At 39.5% G+C, this 21418-nt stretch overlaps 3 protein-coding genes and 1 long non-coding RNA gene across 7 annotated transcripts in view; 2 read left to right on the top strand and 2 right to left on the bottom strand.

Moving 5' to 3' along the window:
• Positions 1–14228, top strand: part of Cad87a (cadherin 87A) — a 200361-nt gene extending 186133 nt beyond the window's left edge. For both annotated transcript variants that reach the window (XM_077406008.1, XM_077406009.1), the window contains exons 7-29: positions 46–180; positions 3302–3494; positions 3922–4232; positions 4818–4973; positions 5399–5586; positions 5675–5837; positions 6101–6539; positions 6769–6960; positions 7140–7393; positions 7762–7894; positions 7973–8188; positions 8534–8833; positions 9004–9248; positions 9537–9830; positions 9972–10169; positions 10234–10456; positions 10626–11170; positions 11573–11748; positions 11839–11974; positions 12107–12231; positions 12302–12403; positions 12475–12688; positions 12992–14228. In XM_077406008.1, coding sequence (XP_077262134.1) covers positions 46–180; positions 3302–3494; positions 3922–4232; positions 4818–4973; positions 5399–5586; positions 5675–5837; positions 6101–6539; positions 6769–6960; positions 7140–7393; positions 7762–7894; positions 7973–8188; positions 8534–8833; positions 9004–9248; positions 9537–9830; positions 9972–10169; positions 10234–10456; positions 10626–11170; positions 11573–11748; positions 11839–11974; positions 12107–12231; positions 12302–12403; positions 12475–12688; positions 12992–13108 — 5055 coding nt within the window. In that variant the 3' untranslated portion in view covers positions 13109–14228. The remainder of the gene's footprint in view (positions 1–45; positions 181–3301; positions 3495–3921; positions 4233–4817; positions 4974–5398; positions 5587–5674; positions 5838–6100; positions 6540–6768; positions 6961–7139; positions 7394–7761; positions 7895–7972; positions 8189–8533; positions 8834–9003; positions 9249–9536; positions 9831–9971; positions 10170–10233; positions 10457–10625; positions 11171–11572; positions 11749–11838; positions 11975–12106; positions 12232–12301; positions 12404–12474; positions 12689–12991) is intronic.
• A 245-nt stretch (positions 14229–14473) lies between these two features.
• Positions 14474–15630, bottom strand: Rpp21 (ribonuclease P protein subunit Rpp21). The gene is made up of 4 exons (XM_077406035.1): positions 15483–15630; positions 15345–15406; positions 15050–15141; positions 14474–14966 (listed from the first exon to the last, which is right to left on the bottom strand). The coding sequence occupies exons 1-4, from the start codon at positions 15484–15486 to the stop codon at positions 14663–14665; spliced, it is 462 nt and encodes a 153-aa protein (XP_077262161.1). The 5' UTR covers positions 15487–15630; the 3' UTR covers positions 14474–14662.
• Positions 15159–21418, top strand: part of LOC143897398 (uncharacterized) — a 33100-nt gene continuing 26840 nt past the window's right edge. The window contains exons 1-3 of one of the 2 annotated variants that reach the window (XR_013256909.1): positions 15159–15293; positions 18488–18661; positions 18827–19735. This is a non-coding gene — a long non-coding RNA (uncharacterized LOC143897398). Of the gene's footprint in view, positions 15294–18487; positions 18662–18826; positions 19736–21418 lie in introns of those variants that run through there. The other variant, XR_013256908.1, reaches the window with a different exon arrangement.
• Positions 15482–18430, bottom strand: LOC143897394 (uncharacterized). 2 transcript variants are annotated; one of them, XR_013256907.1, is made up of 4 exons: positions 18093–18430; positions 16725–16906; positions 16194–16583; positions 15482–16089 (listed from the first exon to the last, which is right to left on the bottom strand). XR_013256907.1 is itself a non-coding variant. In XM_077406031.1 (3 exons), exons 1-3 carry the CDS (start codon positions 18288–18290, stop codon positions 16289–16291), a joined length of 675 nt encoding a protein of 224 aa, XP_077262157.1. In that variant the 5' UTR covers positions 18291–18430; the 3' UTR covers positions 15482–16288. The 2 variants fall into 2 exon arrangements, 1 of the variants encoding a protein (XP_077262157.1); XM_077406031.1 differs by having other exon boundaries at positions 15482–16583.

Here is a 21418-nt window from a genome sequence, read left to right as displayed (position 1 = left end):
GCGATTAACTCATACTAGCGCAATAACGCTCAACTTTTGTTGCAGTTCCTGGATGCCTGCGAGAAGTTCGGCATCGTCAACGTCGAGAGGAGCCAGAACACGTATGTGGGCGCCCTGGTGCTGCGGCAACCCCTCGACTACCGGGAGAGGCCTTTCTATCAGCTGCTGCTGCGAGCGAGCGTGAGTATTTCTCCCCCCCTCCCCCCCTCTCTCTCTCTCTCCCTTTCCTTCTCTCTCCTCCCTTCCCTCAATTCGTGGATTGATTCTAATTATGCGCGCCGCGAAGGAAAGCCAAGCATCGGCCCGTTTCTCGCAAACACGTCGGATATAAGCCCGTCCGTAAACGGGATGCGCAACCGTAACACGGGCGAGATTGCGGGCGAATTCGGGATACGGGCGAATTTGCGAACTAACGAGGACGCGGAGAATGACGTGCGTCGGACGGACCCGCGTGTGTCTGTTGTCGGCCCAGGGTCGGCTTAAACCCCAACCGTCCGTTCAGTGGCAAAACGAGCGATTCTCGCACGGCAGCGTTAATTAACGCTCGAACGTTTCTCGATAATTACGTCTATGACGACGTTTAAACAGCGTTTCTCTCTCTTTCTCTCTGACGCTACAGTCCCATTTTAGCAGATTGGAGATTGCGTCTGTTATACATATTAAACGTGACCTTCTTTTAATCTGAATTCTTTTCTCTCGTATATGCAGCACGAAGCTTTAGCGCCGGTTGGATCGAAGCGCTTTCTTCCGTGGTAGAAAGGCTTCATATTATTTAAAATGAACTCCGCGAGCTCCGGCGAGCGTGAAGAACACTATCGAGTTTACGTGACTTCAAAGGGTTTACAGATAAAAGGCAGACCGTGCGGGGCGGGCCCGGTGCCCGGAAATAGGAAACCTCAGTTATCTCGGTTACCCTTTGATTCCCGTCGACGCGCGACGTCGTTCCGATCCGATACGCTAAAATACACTGTAAACACATATATATGTAGAAAAAGGTCTAAGCCCGCCGGCTCTCTCTCTCCCCGTGTGCCAACTAAAAAGGGAATCGTGATTTACTATATGCGTTTTCGTACGCGAAAACGTACGTTGCGCCGCGCAAACCGGCAAACATTGAGCTCATTTAGGTCTTACACCGCGAACGTGCCCGTATGATCGATGCGGTTTCTCACCCGTACATCGATTCCGCGGTATTTTCCTTTCGCCGCAATATCTGAGGAATATAGCGGCGAAATTGAAGAAAAACAGTAAATATATATGCCCGCCGTACGCGGGCGCGTTACGAGCTATGTAATGGCGCGTTTTCTCGTCGCGCATTTAGCGCTAAATGCGATCTGTGATCTTCGTCTCTCTCGCCGACGCGTCGTTGCCCCGCAATCCTTGCATCAGATCTTTACATATAGGTATAATAAAAGAGAAAAAAAAGCAACGTCGGCTGCTGTGTAGCGACTACATTGCAGATCAAATCTCTTCTAATTTTTTCTATTTGAATTTAATATTCTTTGCGACGCGCTATCATATGTGTCTTGTAATCCAAAATATGAGAATTATTCACTGTTAAATATTAAAGGATCTTTAAACCAATATTTTGAGTTAAATAACATTTTGTTATTGTTAACTATCATGTGTATTGAAATTTATTATTTTAACGGAAAACAGTATTATTTGGACTCGCCATTGATTTAGTTACATTAAAATTGCAATGCTTTAGTTAAATTAACGACATATTGAGTAGGAGTGATGACCTATACACGGAGAGAATTTTCTCTTAAAATTTACTCTGAAATCATGGTAGTTGTGGAACCACGTGTACCACCTAGAATTTTATGTGCGAGCTATTCTGATTAATATCTACCATAATAAAAAATATTAATATTTATTACATTAAAATATAAAATATGTTTGATTAATTTTACTCGAGATTTTACTAAAATATATCTAGAAAATTTCAATAATTTTTTAAATTTTACCAATCTGCTTGGTAATTTTTATCACGTTGATTTTAAAATGTATATTTGTATATATTTGTATAAATTCCTTGGTTCCCAAGTTGTCCCAAGTTTGTAGTGAATTTAAGGGTAAAATATAACAAAAAATTCTCTCCGTGTAGGAATGATTAAAAATGACTCAAATTGAATATAATTTGACACTATGAATTTAACAGTGTTATATTATGATCTTGAGAATATTATCCCATTCAGCCGGTGATGAACGGCAGTCCGGAATTTAAAACTGATTGATCCGAAAATCGCTAATATGTATGTTCTTACAGCCAAATCGTGGATTTCTCTCAATAATCGAGGATTCTCGAGGGGGGGGGGGATCCCTGCAAGGATTAATTAATCAACGTCGCGCGCGCTCCAATATGAGATGTCGTCCTCGCGCGTTCGCGTGTGCGAGATAAAGAGATAATTGCGGTTACTTGCGACACTTCGTGCGCTCGCGAACGACGAGCTCTTTCTGTGTGCGAGAGCAGCGGAGATTGATTTTAATTACGCGTTCTCTCTCCGAAGTGCCATCCCCTTTGCCGTGCAAGAAGATGGTCCCGTTCGCGATAGCGCGCATAATTACAGCGGCGAAATGAACGGACACGTAAATTACGACTGAAACTTCACGACTGTGCGAAATAAATCTTATCGCATTTGAACGTTTTATTCTCGAAAAGGATGAGTAGTCTAAATGTTCTATATTATTGGTTTATAAACCGAAACTAGCCTCGAGAAATTCATCTCATAATTAATCAGAAAAATATTTGATAAATCAAATCGGAGTGACATGTGACTTTAAATATTTAATTCTCGAGTCTCTTCTCTATTCTCAACACCAGAAAAGCATGATTAATCGAAGGTAAATTTTAGGAGACAATTTTCTTCCGCATACAGTCCTATATTATATTCTATGATTGATGAATCTACATTTTTAATAGTAGAACTAAGGGGGTCAAAATGATTTGACATATTTTTAAATAATTATTATTTATTTTTAAAATATCACGATTTCTGAAATTTTCTCAGAATTTGATTGAAGCATACAAATATATTTAATTTCATAAATTTGTTTGTTCTTTTTCTCTTTCTTTTCATTTTGATTTCTTCGGTAGAAATAGATATAGGTTCGGTGATTTTAGTGTTAAGAAATGTGAAAGGAAAAGCGAAAAGAATAAAATTAAGAGTATGGAGATTCGTGACTGTGTGTGTGTATATTGTGAGAACGGAGTCAGGGTGTCGTGCATGTTCCGAATCTCTCGATCGGACAAAAGGAAACCGCACCGGAGTCGGCTCGAACGTGCGAATTTTATCCGCAGGACGGCCTGAACAATGGGACCACCGGTGTCGAGATCAAGGTGGCGGATATTCAGAACAGCCCGCCGGAATTCCTGGACTCGCTGACAGGCGTGGTGCGCGAGGACGATCCCATCGGGACTCTCGTGATGACCGTAAAGGCTCGAGACGGCGACAGGGGCATGCCGCGGAAGATGATCTACGAATTAGTCACCAGTGAGTATTCTTCCTCCTCCTCCTCCTCAGCCTTCATATCTAAGCTGTCATCATAAGTACAAAATCGTATTCTCATCCGAACTGGATTCGAACTTCCACAAACTAACGTTAGTTTATCCGCATAGACTTGGATGAAACCATGAAGAATAGAGATATTTCTATTCTTCATGGATGAAACAAACATAATGACAACGTTTAGGCGCAAAATTCTGTTTTTACCTAGTATATAACAGTATCTAATTTTCCCAGGGAGTAGGAACGTTTTACCCGAAATTCTGTTGAGGATTCGACAGATAAAACGCAGAATTTCGGGTAAAACGACTCGATGAGATTACAGAATCAATTGCGCATGCACGAGCTTCCTCGTGCAACAATAGAAGGTCTTCATGAATGTCGAAACATCACGAACCGTCCGTTTTCCCCGCAGACCCGTTCGATTACTTCCTACTGGACGACGACACGGGCGAGCTGAGGACGGCGAAGCCGCTGGACAGAGAGGCGCTGGAGAACTCGACGGGCGTGCTCACGCTGATCGTGAAGGCCCGCGAGCTGATCGACGGCATACCCGGCAACGACAAATTGACGGTATCGACGGCCGAGGCGACCGTGACGATTAAGGACGTCAACGACGAGCCGCCCACGTTCAATCGGCGCGAGTACAACATCGAGATCCCGGAGAACGTGCCGGACGGCACGCCGTTGCCGCATCTGGACATGACGGTGAAAGATCCGGACGTGGTGAGCACCAGGGCGCCGATTTAATATCGATAGATATTACCTGTCGCGCGCGTTCAAACCCGAATGCGGAGCAAGACTCGCGCTCTCTCTTGATTCTCGGGGGCGAAAAATATTAGGACCGGAGCCCGCAGCTTCCGCGTCCGCGCGCGCGCGCGCGCGGTCAATAATCCGTCATCGTAAAATCAAGGGTTAATCCGGCACGCGCGATAAACGCCTAGCTATAATGTACGTAACATTTACAATTAATATATTCGGCTTTTTGTAAAGCTCCCGCGGGGAACAATAGCGAACGATCGGAAAAGCGCCGCGTGCGTGTTTAACTCGGTTATTATAAATGTCCCGCGTATTTAATGGTAGCGAGCGCAATATGGAACGGCATGGATAAATAATTCATAACGCGTTATAAAGCCTCGATCGGATATAATCATTATTTTGTCGCAGTCGTATTGACCGGTCATTGTGTTGAACGTGTTTTCCATTGTTCCGCGCGCAACGCGGAACTCGCCTCGCCTCTTTCGGTCGCGGGAAATCCCGCACGTGTTTCGCGAATGGGAATTAATAAGACGGTGGCGTTTTCACTTTAAGGGCTTAAACTCCGTGTTCTCCCTGCGTCTGGAGGATATAACGGGTGCGTTCACCGTGGAGCCCGTCTTGGCGACCGGCAGCACGTCCGTGAACATCCGCGTTACCAATGGCTCGCTTGATTACGAAAATCCTAATCAGCGGAAATTCATTATCCTGGTAAGTGGAGCTGGAGGCATTTACCTCTCTCTCGCCCTTTCTCAATTAGTTTTTACAGACGCTGCTGGATAAATTAAATCAATATCTTCTTCAAAGGGAGAATAATTCTCTGCCGGGAGGTGACTTAAAATAAATAGGAATTAATATATAGAATGCAAAATGTAACGTAATCCGATTAAAATAAAATTCACTTGATCGTTAATAATTGTATTAATAATTATTTTATATTTATTTATGATTTGGTACAATAATTATTACAAATATATATGATATAATGATATATATGATATATATGATTATAATTAGAAAGATATCGAGTCGTAGCGTCTCTCTTTCTCTCTCTTTCTCTTCGAGACAATTAATTGTAGCCGACAACGGCGCGCGAAAATTACGCGGAAAATAAACGTGGCGATTATCGTTGCCAGGTCGTCGCCGAGGAAGTCCACACAAACCCGAAGCTCTCGTCCACGGCGACGGTAACGATCTCCATCACGGATGCAAACGACAACGCTCCTTCCTTCGGGAGCCCCACGTACACGGCTACGGTGTCCGAGACGGCGGCCCCGGGGAGCCCAATTATAACGATTACGGCGAAGGATCGCGACAGCGGGCGGTAAGGGCTCGTTAAGCACGCGCTTTGTACCCGGGAGACATCAAAGCACGTTCACCCTTCATTTACGTTGCGATTCTCTGTCCCGCAGCTTCGGCACCGCCGGCATAGTCTACCAATTACTTGGCCAGGGCGCGGAGCACTTTGCGATCGACAAGAAAACCGGCACCATCACCGCCGCGCCCTGCCCGACGCCCGGCATGTCGCCCTGTCTGGATTACGAGCAGCAGACGGAGTATTTTCTCACTTACAAGGTGCCCTCACAATTGCGATATCAACAATTAAAACAAGCCTAATATATAGCATTATAAAATATTATATTTAGAATATATAGTATTACAAAATTTAAAAATTAAGGGCGATAATAATTGAGTCGATCGAATTATGTAGTTTGATTAAATTTATATTATCTAAAACGGATTTCGTTCTCCATGCATTTTTTTAAATAAATTCAGTTATTTTTACTGGCGTAGAAAATCAGCAAAGATTCTATAAATACGTGACATTCTTTTTTTAGGCAACGGACGACAATGGGGAAGGACAGACAACGAGCGTTTCGTTGCGCATCAGCCTGGTGGACGCGAACGACAGTCCGCCACGCTTCCTACAAGACAAGTATCGCGCGGTGGTGGACGAGGGTGCCGAGAAATTCGAGCCCGAGCTGAAGGTGCAAGCGCGCGATAAGGACAAGACGTCCAAGATCACGTACGCTCTGGTGGGCGGTAACGAGCTCGGCTTGTTCGCCGTCGATTCGGACACTGGCGAGATCACCATCAAGAGCCCGGTCGACATGACCAACGCCACTCACGACTGGATCGCTCTGACGATACAGGCGAGCGACGGCATATTCGTCGATTCCGCGCTCGTCAACATCACCGTGCGCGACGTTAACAATAACGCGCCCGTGTTCCCGCACGACATATACACGGCCAGCATCGCGGAGATATCTCCGATCGGTAAGTATCTGGATTACGCTTAACGACGATCGTGCGTGTCCTCGATTGCGCAATTACGAGCAGTCTCTCGCGGGTGTAATCAAAAGGTCATCGGATATGGGATATCTGCCCTGAACGATGCCCATCCGCTATAGGAGGACTTGCGTTTCTCGCCGCGAGGCCATTTCATTACCATTTTCCGTGAACTAATCGTGTTTAAGTTAGTAGTTGACCGCATTCGACTTTTCAGGAACTGTAGTGGAGGAAGTGACCGCGACGGACGCCGACAGCGGAGTCAATGCCGAGCTGGTCTACAGAATACAGAAAGGAGCTTTCGACGACTTTGCTATTAACGAGACCACCGGCGTGGTCACGGTGTCTCGAAAATTGGACTACGACGAGAAGAACACGTATCACGTAGAAGTGATAGCGTTTGACAAAGGTAACATTATCATCACGAACGATTGGAGAAATTAAACAATGGTAACATTCGTGTCAATGCTTACTCTGCACGAAGGAACTAAATTTTTTACTTTGCAAAGAGCAATTTAACAATTGATCGCTAAAATTGTTGCAAGTGACTCCACGCTCATTTCCACGACCCCTCGTATTTCATTCCAGGAACTCCGAGCCTGACCGGAACGACGACACTAATGATCGAAGTGGAGAACAGCAACGACAAGGCCCCGTATTTTACGCCCGAAACGCAGCGGGCCGAAGTTACGGAGGACACGCCAATCGGTACCGTTTTCGCAACATTGAAAGCCACCGATCCGGACAGCACGAATCTCGAAGCTTTGAACTTCGCCATTTCCGAGCCAATCACCGCTATTGACAGAAATGGCCAGCGCGTCAACGACAGCAAATCTTTTAAAGTACGAGAAACATTTTCGTTTTGAATCACGTTTGAAAGCCTTTAGATCAACATAAATTCGTGTAGAGATTAAGAAATTACTTTTATATATACGTGTAGTAAATAATATATCTTCTCGTGAAAATCGAATTTTTGGCGTAAATTCGTAATTTGATTAATTGTGTATTTTATAGAAGATGTAATATATATATATATATATATATATATATATATATATATATAATTTTTATATAATATATAATAAAGATATATAAAATATGATAATTTATATGATTTATATAATGTACTATATTATTATTTTTAAAATATTTTCTTATCTTCGTACATAGCTTATCTGTATCTTTTTATCACGTTTCTTCGCTCTTGTAGGATTTCTTCGCGGTCGACCGCGCTACCGGACAGGTTTCCGTTGTTCGGGCCTTGGATCGTGATATAGCGGCGACGGTAAGCGTTACGATCGTCGTAAGCGACACCACGGCACCCACATTGCAGCAGGGACGAGGTAAATAATATATTTTTCAAAAAGATGATACAAAATATTCTTTGTCATTCTTGACATACATCGTGCAATCTTCAATAGGCAAGCTGGTAGTCACTATCATCGACGTGAACCACATGGCGCCGGAATTTCTGAAGCCGTGGACCCGAGAAAATTCACGGTATCTGATAGAGATGCAAGAGGAGCAACCCACTGGCGCTGTCGTGGGTGCTTTCACGGCAACAGACGCTGATAGTAACATAGCGGGTTACGCCATCGATCCGCCGAGCCCTTACTTCAATATTGATAATATTACCGGTAAGTTGCTCATCGCGAATCCCCATGTCAGTTTCACGTAAGCATGTTCCAAAAGTCACTGCCGAAAATCAATTTGCTCGCTAAAGCAGCACTTTACTATACATGATGTATTTAAAGGAATCTTAAAATAATTTCTCTGTAAGTAGAGAATGTTTTAATAGCTTCTAATTTATTGATCTATATTATTACATATATACTCTTTGCATCAAGAAATAAACAAATCACGAAATAATAGAAATAATCGATAATAAATTGGATGCTTCCTAATGAATGCGAGACACCAGATCTGTTTTTTTTTTACTGGGAAGAGTGCGTCTGTTTCAAATGTGATGCCTTTGTTCACAGGAATCGTAAGAACCAGTCAGGTGATCGATTACGAAGAAACAAAGCAATTGGAATTCACAGTGGTCGCTTACGACTCCGGAGTGCCGCAACTTTCCGCGACTGCGAAAGTTACCGTTACCGTGATCAACGTGAATGATCAGGATCCGAAGTTCGAGAAGGACATGTACAATGCATCGGTGAAAGAGAATTCTCCACCTGGCACTCGCGTTACCGTTGTGAAAGCTACGGACGGCGATGAGGGACCTTTCGGCGATGTCAGCTACAGCCTGATTGGCGAACATGCTGCTGATTTTAACATCGGTAAGCTAGCAAACATGATCGATTGCATTGTATTAGTAAAAAATAAAACTAAGAAAATTAAATATTTTTTTTAGTTTTGTAAATATTTTTATACAGTGTTACATAGCAATATATAATGATATATGGCGTTTAATTTTTCATTATTTACACGATCTTATTTCAATTTTTAGGGCATGAAACCGGAGAGATCACTGTGGGCGGTGCTACGGTTCTCGATAGAGAAGTGACACCGGAAATCACTATAACGGTGATGGCCAGTGACGGCGCCCATGTAAATTCGCGTCGAAGCACTACCGTACCGGTGGTTGTCAAATTAATTGATGAGAATGATAACAGACCGATATTCTCACAACACAGCTACAGAGCTTCCGTTGCGGAGAATTTGTCCGTTAATCCGCCGGCACCCATCTTGCAGGTATTACTAAAATCACGTTGAGAGAACAATCCGAAAGTAATAACTGTTATCACAAATAGACGTGAAATTTTTTCATTAAATTATATACGAGGCTATAATTAAACTTCTCTAATATGGAAAATGTCCGAAAAAATATATATAAAATTTGAAGTCAACCTTTCATAGAGAAAATATCGATAGAAGTCATACTTTTTAATCTTCAATGTTTATAATTTGCAATATTCTTCGTTTTTATTAACTAATTTTTCAAGGCTTATGATAAAATTAACAAATTATGATGTTTTTAAGGTACGAGCGGTAGATCAAGATGAAGGAACAAACGGTGAAGTGTGGTACACAATCATTAACGGAAACGAGAATGAATCGTTTTCGTTAAACCGCGAAACGGGCATCCTGTACCCCGCGGCCGCCCTCCTCGGCAGAGCCGGTTCTTATAGGATCGAGGTCGAAGCACGCGACGGCGCCGGAAATGGTCCACATTCGGACAGATGTTACGTCGATATAAGAGTCACGCCTGTGAATCAGCATAAACCGCAGTTTGTGATGCCGGAACTGACAAACGCGACCGTGGAAGTGCCAGAGGTATGTACATATAAAAATGTTTCCTGTTTGCATCGAAAATAGAAAAAGAGCATATAGATTTTATAGTCAAGTCAAAATTAAAATATATGAAATATGAATTTATTATAACGAAATATATATTAATAGCCGGTTAATTTTCAGAATGCAGGTGTGCCGAATTATCTAATATTAACTGTAAAAGCAATCGACAGAGATCCCGGCGAGAATGGTCGTGTTAGCTATCACTTAAAAGTCGGCAATAGGAACGTTCAGGAAACCGAGGAATTTTCTATAGACCAAGAGACCGGAGAACTTCGATCGAAAATTATCCTCGACCGCGAGATCAAAAGCAAATTTGAAGTGAGTAATATGTTAAATTATTTTCTAACGAGACGACTGTAATTCTATATACATTTTCTTTCAGCTTGTTCTCGTAGCGGCCGATCATGGCAGTCCTACGGCGTATGAGACCCTGCGTCTATTAACTGTTCAGTTAGTCGATACAAATGATAACGTGCCGCAATTTTACGAGGAGTATAATTTTCACGTGTCTGAGAATCGACCGAAGGGTTACTTCATTGGCAAAGTTACAGCGGAAGATAAAGACGAGGGCAGACATGCCAAAGTTTACTACTACATAGAAGCAGGTAAATATATTACGCTTTTCTTTTAGTTATACTTCTCATAATTTCTTGACAGTTATTTTTTGATAAAAAATTGGTAGAAAGATTAGTCTTTTTACGATATTTTAATTTTCAATATATATTTTCGCAATTGAAGGTTCAAGTATCTTACGTGTATTGCTCGCTCCTTTAGGAAACGAAGGATATGCCTTTTACATGGATAAATCTGACGGAAGTATCTATGCGAATAAATCGTTTGATCGCGAGACAAGAGACAAATACATTCTCTCTATTCTCGCGTCCAACGATCCCGATCTTTATATCAATCCCACGCAAGCCAGTCGGCCGTTAACTCACAATCCGGAGCACGGCCACGTGAACGTAACAATAACTGTGCTAGACGAGAACGATAATCCGCCGATCTTCGAGCGCAACGATTATTATGCCGGCGTAAATTCCATGGCGAATATAAACGATTTTGTGACCAAAGTAACCGCGTCCGACTTAGATGTCGGTGACAACGGTACTCTTCATTACTACGTCGCCAGCGCGAATCTTTACAAATACGGCTCAGAAAAGCCGAGCGGCTCAATAGTGCCAAGCCCATTCAACGTCACGCAGGACGGCAAACTCGTTACGAGCGGATATATGGCAGAGTATAATCAAGATAGATTTATCGTTGAAGTCATCGCCAAGGAGACGGCCATTCCAGAAAGATATGCGATGACCAGAGTTCATGTAAGCTTCTTACAGTTGTCATTATAATTTAATACTTGATATTAGCAGAGAGAAGATTGAGAGTGGCCACGCCGGCAACTCTAGTGAGTTCTGAAATTGTGGTTGTAAAGGCCCTCATTAGAAATAGGAAACGGAAATCAGAAATGCTGAAAATTTCCAACGTAACAAATGCTGTGTCTGTTGCCTGTATCATCGTCCATTCTGCAAATTGATACATCCTATTGCACTAGATCGCCGGCGTGGCCGCTCTCAGTCTTCTCTCTGATATTAGTTATTAATATTAACACATAACATTATTAATAATTAACATATTGAATTATAAAATTTTTCACATGACACAATTGCTGCGTCAAATACCTGTCTTTATTTCGTCATTTTAAGTAATTTTTATCTTTTCTTAAGGTCTGGGTGTTTGAACCATCTCAGCTAATACGTGTCATATTGTCCCGGTCTCCGGAAGACGTGAACAGCGTGCGCGACGAAATTGTTTCGCAGTTATCCAACGCCACGCAAAGCAGAGTCGTAGTGGATGATATCAGATATCACGTTGACGCTTCTGGGCATATCCGCAGAGAATGGTAATTGCACACGGATATATGATTCTTTTCCAATCTGTTCTGTCGTAATATTCATATATCACATACAATTTATATGAAATTATTTTTTAGGTGCGATATGTATTTGCATGTCGTCGAACCGAAAACTCAAACCATCGCGCCGATACCCCACGTGCTCAAAGTTATTGATGCGAAATACGATTTCTTAAAGCACTACTACGCCGGATTTGCCATAGAGAATGTCGTGGTGAGTATTATCGCGATTGTACAAATATGTTTACTTATTTATAATTGTAAACTGTATAAATTAAGTTTTTTGTGATGTGAGAACTGATAATATTATAATTATTGAAATATATGTAATTTATGATTATTTCAGCCCGCATATGCTGGAGTTCAAGAGGAACCGTTCGACCCTGCACTCGCTGCTTTAATAGCTCTCTTAGTTGTCTTACTCGTAGGCGCTGTCACTGTTACAGTAGTTTGTTGCTGTTTACGCCATTGGTAAGAATAACAAGGCTCCAATTGTGCTCTCACTTATACATCCAATACATGTACGTCAATGATGTTTCAGGGTAATAACTGTGCCAAATGATATACGTAAGAAGGACGGCCTAATTAAGAAACAGATCATCGACGAATTGAACACGACGGAGAATCCCCTGTGGATCGAACAGTAAGTCTCGTTTCTTCACACGCATTGGTCTCACGCGAAGATATATGACGAGGTATTTTTCTCGACTGTAGAAAATTGAAGCTCTACGAGGAGCAAGAGTTAACGATGCAAGTGTTCAGCGAGCCCGAGGGCGGTCTCGGCGGCGAGAGACGCGGCAGTGGCGTAAGCGTCGGCATGGGTGACACGTCCCAAGATAACACTTACGCAACCATCCAGCATCCATTGCCTACGAACAGGCATCGTCCGACCACGCCGGATTACACGACACTTCCAGGAAATCACAATGTAAGTCGATTAGTCGAATGAAGCTAATGAGCATTACAGACCGTCAGGCCTCGTTACACCGATAGATTCTGATTGGTGATTTTCTTTCTGAGATCATAGTTTTAGCCGTAACATGAATGAAAATTACAACGATCAATGACACACGACTTGAAAAAGTAACGAAAAGAATATATACATTATATATAGATATATAGAATATCTGCTTTATATTAATTCCGCGTGTCTTTTTGTTTCAAGAACAAATACATATAAAAAAGTATCACGCTTAGTGGATATGAATTTTTTTTTCATTTTACGTTTCAGTTATACGAATCGGCAATGGGTTTTCAAGGATCAACATTCCAGCCTTCCCCGAACGTGATGCCGCAATTGACAGTCGACCGCGACGGCCAGCCCCAGTTCGTTTCGGGACTAATATAAATCAGCTCTGATACGCGGGCGCGCTCAGCCCATCCTCTCCTTCCCCTTTCTATCTCTAAAATAAGCTCCGTCGCCGTACGTTGTACCTCTTTGTCCGCGGCTCTTTTTCACTGCACGCGCCTCTTCGGAGCGTACTTCGGGCGACTCGCATGCACACACCTCTTTGACAATAACCGAGTTAGATATTGGTCGGGTTTGTCCTGCGAGTAGACGCATGTACGAGAAGAGCGACACGACACGACACGACACACAAACACACGAGACACGACATTCGCGAGATCCGCCCTCTCTCTCACTTGCGTGACCATTTGCCATTTCTTCAGTTCAGACTCTTCCCCGAGAGCTTGCGAAAGGACTCATGATGAAGAGTGACGACGAACGACACAGTCAATATTACTGGAGTAATTAATCCCTGTAGCTGGTGTGTGCATGTATATATGTGTGCGTTGCCAACCTGGGGTCCCGTCTGAGACTTTATCGTTAGAGTCTACTTTTTAGGAGAATCAAAAAAAGGCAAAAGAAGAGAAAGAGAAAAGAATATAAGCTAGATAAAATAGAATACTGTGAGATAACTCTACCGACCGAAGCTTGGCACGACAGATATATGTATATAAGTGAATGTGTAGATTCCGTCCAGCCCAGTTTTCGTATTATTTTTCCTCGTTAGTTTAGTATTTATGCGTTTCCAAGGGTACGTACGCGTGCGTTCGAAACACGAACGGCATCTCGTACGGATGTTCTACAACGATCACTGCCACGTTTTCGGCATCTACACGGATGCGGTTGTTGTATTCGGTGAACAAACAATTGCGCCATTGTTACTACACGCACAACAGGACGTTTATAATCGAGATAGCGCGTATAGTTTTTAAGTTAAATACCGTTAATTTCGTACTAGCGTATATTTATTTAAGGTAGTACATTTAAATGACTGATATTTTTCTCTTCTTTCCGATTGAACTGTGATTTGATTGCGCCCGAGCATGAGTGTGATGATTTAACATTTAAACTCGTAATGATTTTGCACGAGTCGCTGGCGGTGGGCGGACATAGTCATATCATAGTTAGATGAAGTATAATGACGCTCGCAGCGAATTCCAGTGTCATTGCGGCGAAATAATCTTGCCTTCGAAAAAACCGTGTCGACTTTACACTTTAATAGCGACTTCACAAACCGTCCTCGGCTGAGTACACAAAGATCGTGACCTTCGGGAATTCCCTGCGGATGCCACTTTCCGTTAAAAAAATAAAAAATAAAAACGTATCGCAACTACTCGAGAACAGCAGTAACTTAACTTACGATCGAGTTATTTCTAAGAACATTTAATGTAAAACTATTATCGGTATCATGATATTACTAGATGGTTATGAATATTCCAGTTAGCAAAAGTATCTGTTTTATTAATTACAAATTTATTGTAATATTGTAACATATTTTATGTAAGTCATTAATAAAAAATATTCGTACACCAGATCTTGGACTAGTCTATAAAGTGGATCTGATTTGAGCTTGATTGGCTTTCTCTGCTTGTATATTGACGTTTACAAAATGGATCAACTTGTAGGGTGATTTTTAGTTTGTTCTTTTACTTTCTCAGGAGTGTCTCCAGAGCCAGGTTTCTGTTTGTTCTTATTCTTTGATTTTGGTGTAAAATCTAACATCTCGACCACTGATTCGGGCTGATCGAGCCACATTTTGTATCCTTTTTTCGTAGGATATCTCTTTGTATTCATGCAAGTTAAACACGTCCATTTGATGCTCTTTACAGGCTTTGATACTAATCTAACTCTGGCTGTCTCTCCAGGTATAAGTGGACTTTGACAGCATTTACAGATAGTTCTTTTCAAATTTGGTTCCCTAAGATAACAAATCATTAATACAATTTCCATAAGTAATACCTTTTTTTCCCAAGAAGATTGACGAGTCATCTAGAAACTTACATGCGTAATACTGCCTTCTTGGCACAAGCTACCATATTATTGCCAAAGTAAGACGCCGCAACTCGATTCTTTAACGCCATTAGATGACTAGCCTGCAAAGAAATGTTAAATGACAATAGCGTCAAAAGTATCTCGTATTTCATCAGATAAAAACTACTCAGGTAGCTGACTCAACAAGCTGATGTCATTTGTAGTCAAAATGACGATAAATAACATCAGCATGCTATCTGGATATTGTAATACGGTAAGTAAAAATCACTTATTGAAGGATGACAAATTTCATAATTATTCGTACCTGATATAAATAATTCATTCGTTCAAAGACGTCTTTGTGCTGACAAAGTTGATTCTTATTTCCTGTAAACACGTGTATATAAATATACGGAACAAATGTATACACATTTAAAAAACATCTTAATAATATTTATCTCACTCATTATAAAATATGTTATCTATTGCTCCAACTTGGAATGAAAATCAGCAATTTGGAAATTTATATTGTCAAACAATAACGAGAATTTAATGCGTCATTCTTGACAACTCCTCAACAATAGTTTCGCACTTTTAAGGTTAGGCTGAGTCGGTTTGGTTAAGGATTAAGGAGTCTCTTCAGTCTAGGTTAAGATTGCTTCCACTTCCACCATCCATCCATGCAGGATTGTTTACAGCACAGTAAAAATCGACTCAATTTTTTTCGTATGCTTTTTTATTATAAAACTTCTTAATTACAAAATTCTTTGTTACAAAAAATATGTATAAAAATCCGTAAAAACTAATTTCTTCTATTTTAATTTTAATTCTAACTCTATATATTACATCGTAACGGTAGTAAAATTGTAATGTAACCTTAAAGTAACTCAGCTTCATATAGTAACGATGTATAAACACATATGCATTTATATAGTTCAAGAAAGATTAAAATAAATTATAAATTACTTTATATTTGTTTTCTAATCATTATTTTTATCGTTTATCTAGACAGGCACATCTTTCCTTTATGTCGCTGAGAAATTGGAAAAGCAGAAAGTATATATCAAGTTCTGAAAACATATTTATTATTTTTCAGTGATATATTAGTTTTTATTCATGGAATATACTATAAGTGCAAGACACAATTGTGACCCTTGATTTTTGCAAAACTTACTGCTGTTATCGGTTCGCATAAATTGTTCGGTAATCTTCGATCGTACGAAGGTTGAAGTAGTACCGTCTAATCTTAAGAACTTTACGGTATCAAGATTATCTTCTCAATACTTTTGTAGTTTGTTTCGAGTAATTTGATTCTTGCACAGGTGTGTCGCTTAAAAGTGAGCCTTTCCTATTAAGAATCTCTGACTGTAGAACTGACTTTAGACTTTTGATTACAGGCGTCGCGATACCCTTGATCGGATTCTTCTGACTCCCATTCAAACTGTCCGATTCTCTGGATTTAGCCTTGCATTTCCACGTCAAGTCCGGCGTAAACTCGACTTCCATGTCGGGCATCTCTTCAGTAGTCAAAAGATTGTCATTTGCACAATCCTGACTAACGTTTCTAAAAGAGAAGAAAACATCACGGCAACTATGTCTTTGTAGTATGTTTGGTAAAATTGCAAATGCACAGTAACAATCTCTCTCTCAGGGATCGAAAACTTATTCTATCAATTGATTGGACACATAAGCGATGATACCGTACCGTGACTGATTTTCTGAACCGCCGTTACTCTCTTCATAATGATAGCCATATTCCGCTAGAACAATGTCTAAATTGTCGCACTGCCCCTTCAAGTCTTCGTAAATTGCTTGTGACTCCTCCAGCAACTGATCTGTCTCGTCCAACGATGGCTCCAACTTCGACTTAAGTTTCTCTGCCGCATTCTATTAATGAATAATTGCACACTATATAATCAAATGCTCACTTCAGAATTTTCTTTATAGTAAAAAATACATTACTTCTCATGATATCTTATTTTATACATGATTCCAAGCATAAATAATAATAACGTCCTACAATACAACGACATTAACGTTTGATAACAGAAATATGACAATTTGTAACGCTCTTAAATGAAATTATAATTAGATAAATGATCATTTCCTTAACCTATTATTAAATAAATTATTCTAGGAGGTCCCCCATAAACTTTTCTCTTTTAAATCATTGTAACTCGGGTCCTAATGCAAATTTTTAAACTACAATTAGTATTTAAAAGTGAAAAGAGTTGTTCTTTCTGAAAATCTAATCGGCAATGGAGTAGGATATCTGAAAAAAAGATAGAATAAATAATTCCATCTACCTGTTTGAGTATAAAAAAATTGATATAATTATTGTTTGAATGATCCATAACATAAATTCTATTCGAAAAGCTAAGTAAAATCATTTATTAGTTGAATATTTATCAGTAAAAAGACAAAAGTCACTTTTCTTTTCGCCTCTATTTCCAACTTTCATATCTTTCTTTTCCAGATATTCCATCCCATCAGCGATTAGATTTTTGGAAAGAGCAACTCTTTTTATCCTTAAATATCAATTGCGGTCTAAATAAAAAAAATTTTGATTAGGACCCAAGGATTTAATTATAAAAATGCAATGTTTTTTTTACTAGATTGATTAATCAAATCTTATATTTTATATAGCGATTATAAGAGAAAATAATAAAATAATATAATGTGTTATAATATTTATTAGATTGACTCGATGAAATTGTTAACAATAATTTACTTCTTTTTGGTTTTGGTTAATCTTTTCAGTTATTTCTTAGATTCAAAGTCAAGATCCTGGATTTAATTAAGACAAAATTAAAATGTAATTTATTACTTTAAGAGAAATATACAAATCAATACATACAGCAATATAATTTTTAAATGCGTGCAATTTTAATGAGAGAAAAGCGCGTGAAGGCCTCCTAGGACCAATGTCAATTAATAATACTTTTTCAGGAAAAATAAAAAGATCAAAAGTAATCTGTCGCATGGTTTATGATATTTTTATCTCACGTAAAAAAAAAAAACTGTTGAAGTTTCGTTAACGCGATCTCTGGGATCAGGCCGATCAGGTACTCACGCCGGTGCTCCGGATAGATTCCCACAACTCCTCCAGGCAGGCATTGGTCTCGGCCGTGCGCTCCGCATAGCCGCCGATAAGGAGATGCGGCGTCTTCCAGGTCTCGGCGAGCCTCTCGATGCCTCCGTCGATCTCGCGCGCCTTGCACCGCAGTCTGTCGAAATAATTCGAGGACGACGCGAACGAATTCTTCTCCATCTCTCGCCCACTCTCGCCTCTCGCCTCGCGAGAAAGCCGCAATCAACAGCTGACTGGGCCGACCCCGCCGACTTTCCGTTTATTCTTTGTGGCTGAAACGTTCTGCACCTTTTATCTCGTCTCTCTCGTCTCTTCTTTCTTTTTATTTAACCTCTAAACTCTGAAGTCTTTATTCGTGTGTCTCATTTTAAGTGCAGAAAGTGCAACATAGCGGTACTACAGAGAACAGATCGTAAATAAAAAAAAAACGCGTGTGCCGATTCAAATCTCGCGCGCACTGCTGCCAACCTCGTCGAGCGCGCGCGCACGCGGCGCACTTCAAGTCGTTCTCGGGATCCGCGACGAGAAAGAGCGCATCTGTCTGCCTCGAGGTGAGATTTCCAGTTTCTCATTTCGATTTGACCGTACGGTAGCTTTTTGTCGAAGAAGAATGTCGCGATAAAGCCGGTGATAATTATTATCGATTATTATATTAACGTCGGTTCTTCTGAGAAGATATATATATGTATCTCAAATCTTGTCTGTCTCTCTTCCAGGAAGAGGTTTCTTCGGTGTGAGTAACCGGAAATGAGAATCGCTGATTTTTTTCCGTATAATAGAATGACTCGCCTGAGGAAAAAAACATTTCGACATTTCAAGGGAAACAATGAAACAACTTGTGTATTGCGGCGAAACCGCAACGAGATATCGCGCCATCGCGTTGCCGAACGTGTTCGTTTGGCGCCCGGAAAATCCGTAAGATGGCGGGTAATGGTTGCCGGCCAGCCGGATGAGCGGAGAATGAATCGTAAATTTTCCCGGCGTTTATCAATCCCGATTGGTAGCGATATGGTGAGTCAATCTTTTGAACGATTTTTCAATCTCCGTCGCGAAGATCGCGCGACGCGATGAGAAGCGCCGAAATTGATTTAGGGCGTGATATCGACCAAGCTCCGATTAACGTAAATCGGTGAATAATTCAACCGGCAAAATTGCTCGCTGCAAAATTTCTAGCTACGTCATGATATTCCCTAATCTAATTTTTTTCTATATGTTAACCAACAAAAAATTCTATCTGTAATAATTTTATCCATGTTAACAAATATATTTGCTTGAGAAGTCGTTCACTACTTCGACCAAACCTCGATTAACTTAATCAGTGATTAGTTTAATTGGCAGAATTGCTAAAAACATTCTAGCAGTATTTTGTCCTTTAATTGAATCTTTTTTTTCCATGTATTAAACAACCAAAGTTAATAATTATTTATGTTAAAAAGTTAATACAGATATTAGTTTATAAAATCAATCGGAGTTTGATCAAAATAAAACCTTAAAGTAATTTCGACCAAACCATTAATTTAATTAGTGATTAGTTCAACTGGCAGAATTGCCCGTCTATATAATTGCAACATTTTTAACTAAATAATTTGTTGTCTCAAATTTAACGTTGCGATATCTTTAATTATTTGGACAATTTGATTTTTGTATTAAAATATCTTTGTGTTTAAACAGTTTAAATATCTTTATCTTGAAATAAAAAGAAAAAAGTATTTCTATAATTTTTGTTTTAGAAAAGAATGTAGCGATATTTGATATTATGAAATATTTACGCTGTGATGGTACGTAAAACATGAAACAAATAAAAATTTAATTTGTAGAATAGTCTACTTATAAAATAATATAAAGTAATTTAAAAAATTAGTTTAATTTGATGATCTTAAATTCTATTTAGACTCTGAAATATGCCCTCGATTTAATTGTGATTATTGCACAATTCCTCCTATATATTATCTGCGAAATAATGAGTAACTAAATATAATTAGCATTGCCCATTAGCACAGCGTTTCTTCACTAATAGATTTTATGCATCTTGTTTTACAATTGCTCGATTGCAGTGTGCCGGAGGATGATAAATCTATTTAACAATAATATTCTTGGAACTTTTCATTTACAATTCTAATATCAATATCGTCAAAAATAATCTTATATCTATATGTTAAACAAAAAAAATTAATAAACAACAAAATTATACAGATATTATTTTATAAGTTAATCGAAGTTTAATCGAGATAGCCGTTAGGATTACAAAGAGAGAATATCATGAGGGAACGAGAAAAAAACAGGTTTCGCAACGGCATAATGCAGAAAATGACCTTATTTTTAATTCCTACATAGAGAATAACTTATTTAGTTATTTTTAATTCCTACAAATCATTATATAAACGAGAAAAACGAGTTAAAAAAAAGAAATTGCCACTTACTTCAAGGAAAATTGAATCTACGTGTTTTTTTTGCATGTATTAAATATCGAGTCAAATGATGATTAAGTATATAAAATCGTCCAAGAAGAAATTCATTATTATCGCGCACGTTGATTATAATGGCACTTTTAAATCGATATAATAAAAGATACATATTCGATATACAGATGTTTCCCCGCGTAATAGATTTTTACAATTGTCGCATTTTTTTATCACGAACGTACGGGAAAGAACCGTTAGTCGGAAGGAAGAGAGTTATTACCGACTTCCCAACAAAAGTCAAAGTGTCACTTCTTACGTCATATACGTAATTGCGATCGCTCGTGCGTATTGTCAATAAAATTATTTACTCAGCGCGGCGCGCGTCACCGCAGATCATTCATGGTTCTCATCTCGATCTGTGATATCCGATCTTTCTGCCGATTTTCATCAGTGTAACAGAGTGACAAATTTACGATAGTCCGAAATTTGCCGCATTTTAATTAATAATAATCTTACGTTTGCAAATTATTACGTTACCTTGGAATTGAGTTAATTAACACTTTTGTTTAGAAAGGAAATTTGATTTTAATATATTATCTAAAAGGATATAATACTATTTTTAAAAGGATTATATACAAGAAAAAAAAATATATATTTCCAGTAATATGTATATAATTTTTTCTTCCTTTTAAAATTTTTTTGCATACTTATATATGGAGGGGTAAAAGCCATATAGTGGTGTGAGTCAAATTTTTTTTAAATATTGACTCGTGTGCATAGATGAAATTTGTATATTGTATAGATTGCATCTATGCACACGAGTCAATATTTGACTTACACCACTATATGGCTTTTACCCCTCCATATATAAGTATGTAAAAGAGTTTTAAAAGAGGAAGAAAAAAT

The sequence above is a fragment of the Temnothorax americanus genome, unplaced genomic scaffold (genome assembly GCF_048541705.1).
Source record: "Temnothorax americanus isolate GAGA-0224 unplaced genomic scaffold, ASM4854170v1 Scaffold20, whole genome shotgun sequence".
NCBI classification, from domain to species: Eukaryota; Metazoa; Arthropoda; class Insecta; order Hymenoptera; family Formicidae; genus Temnothorax; species Temnothorax americanus.
This window is presented reverse-complemented; position numbering and strand designations above follow the sequence as displayed.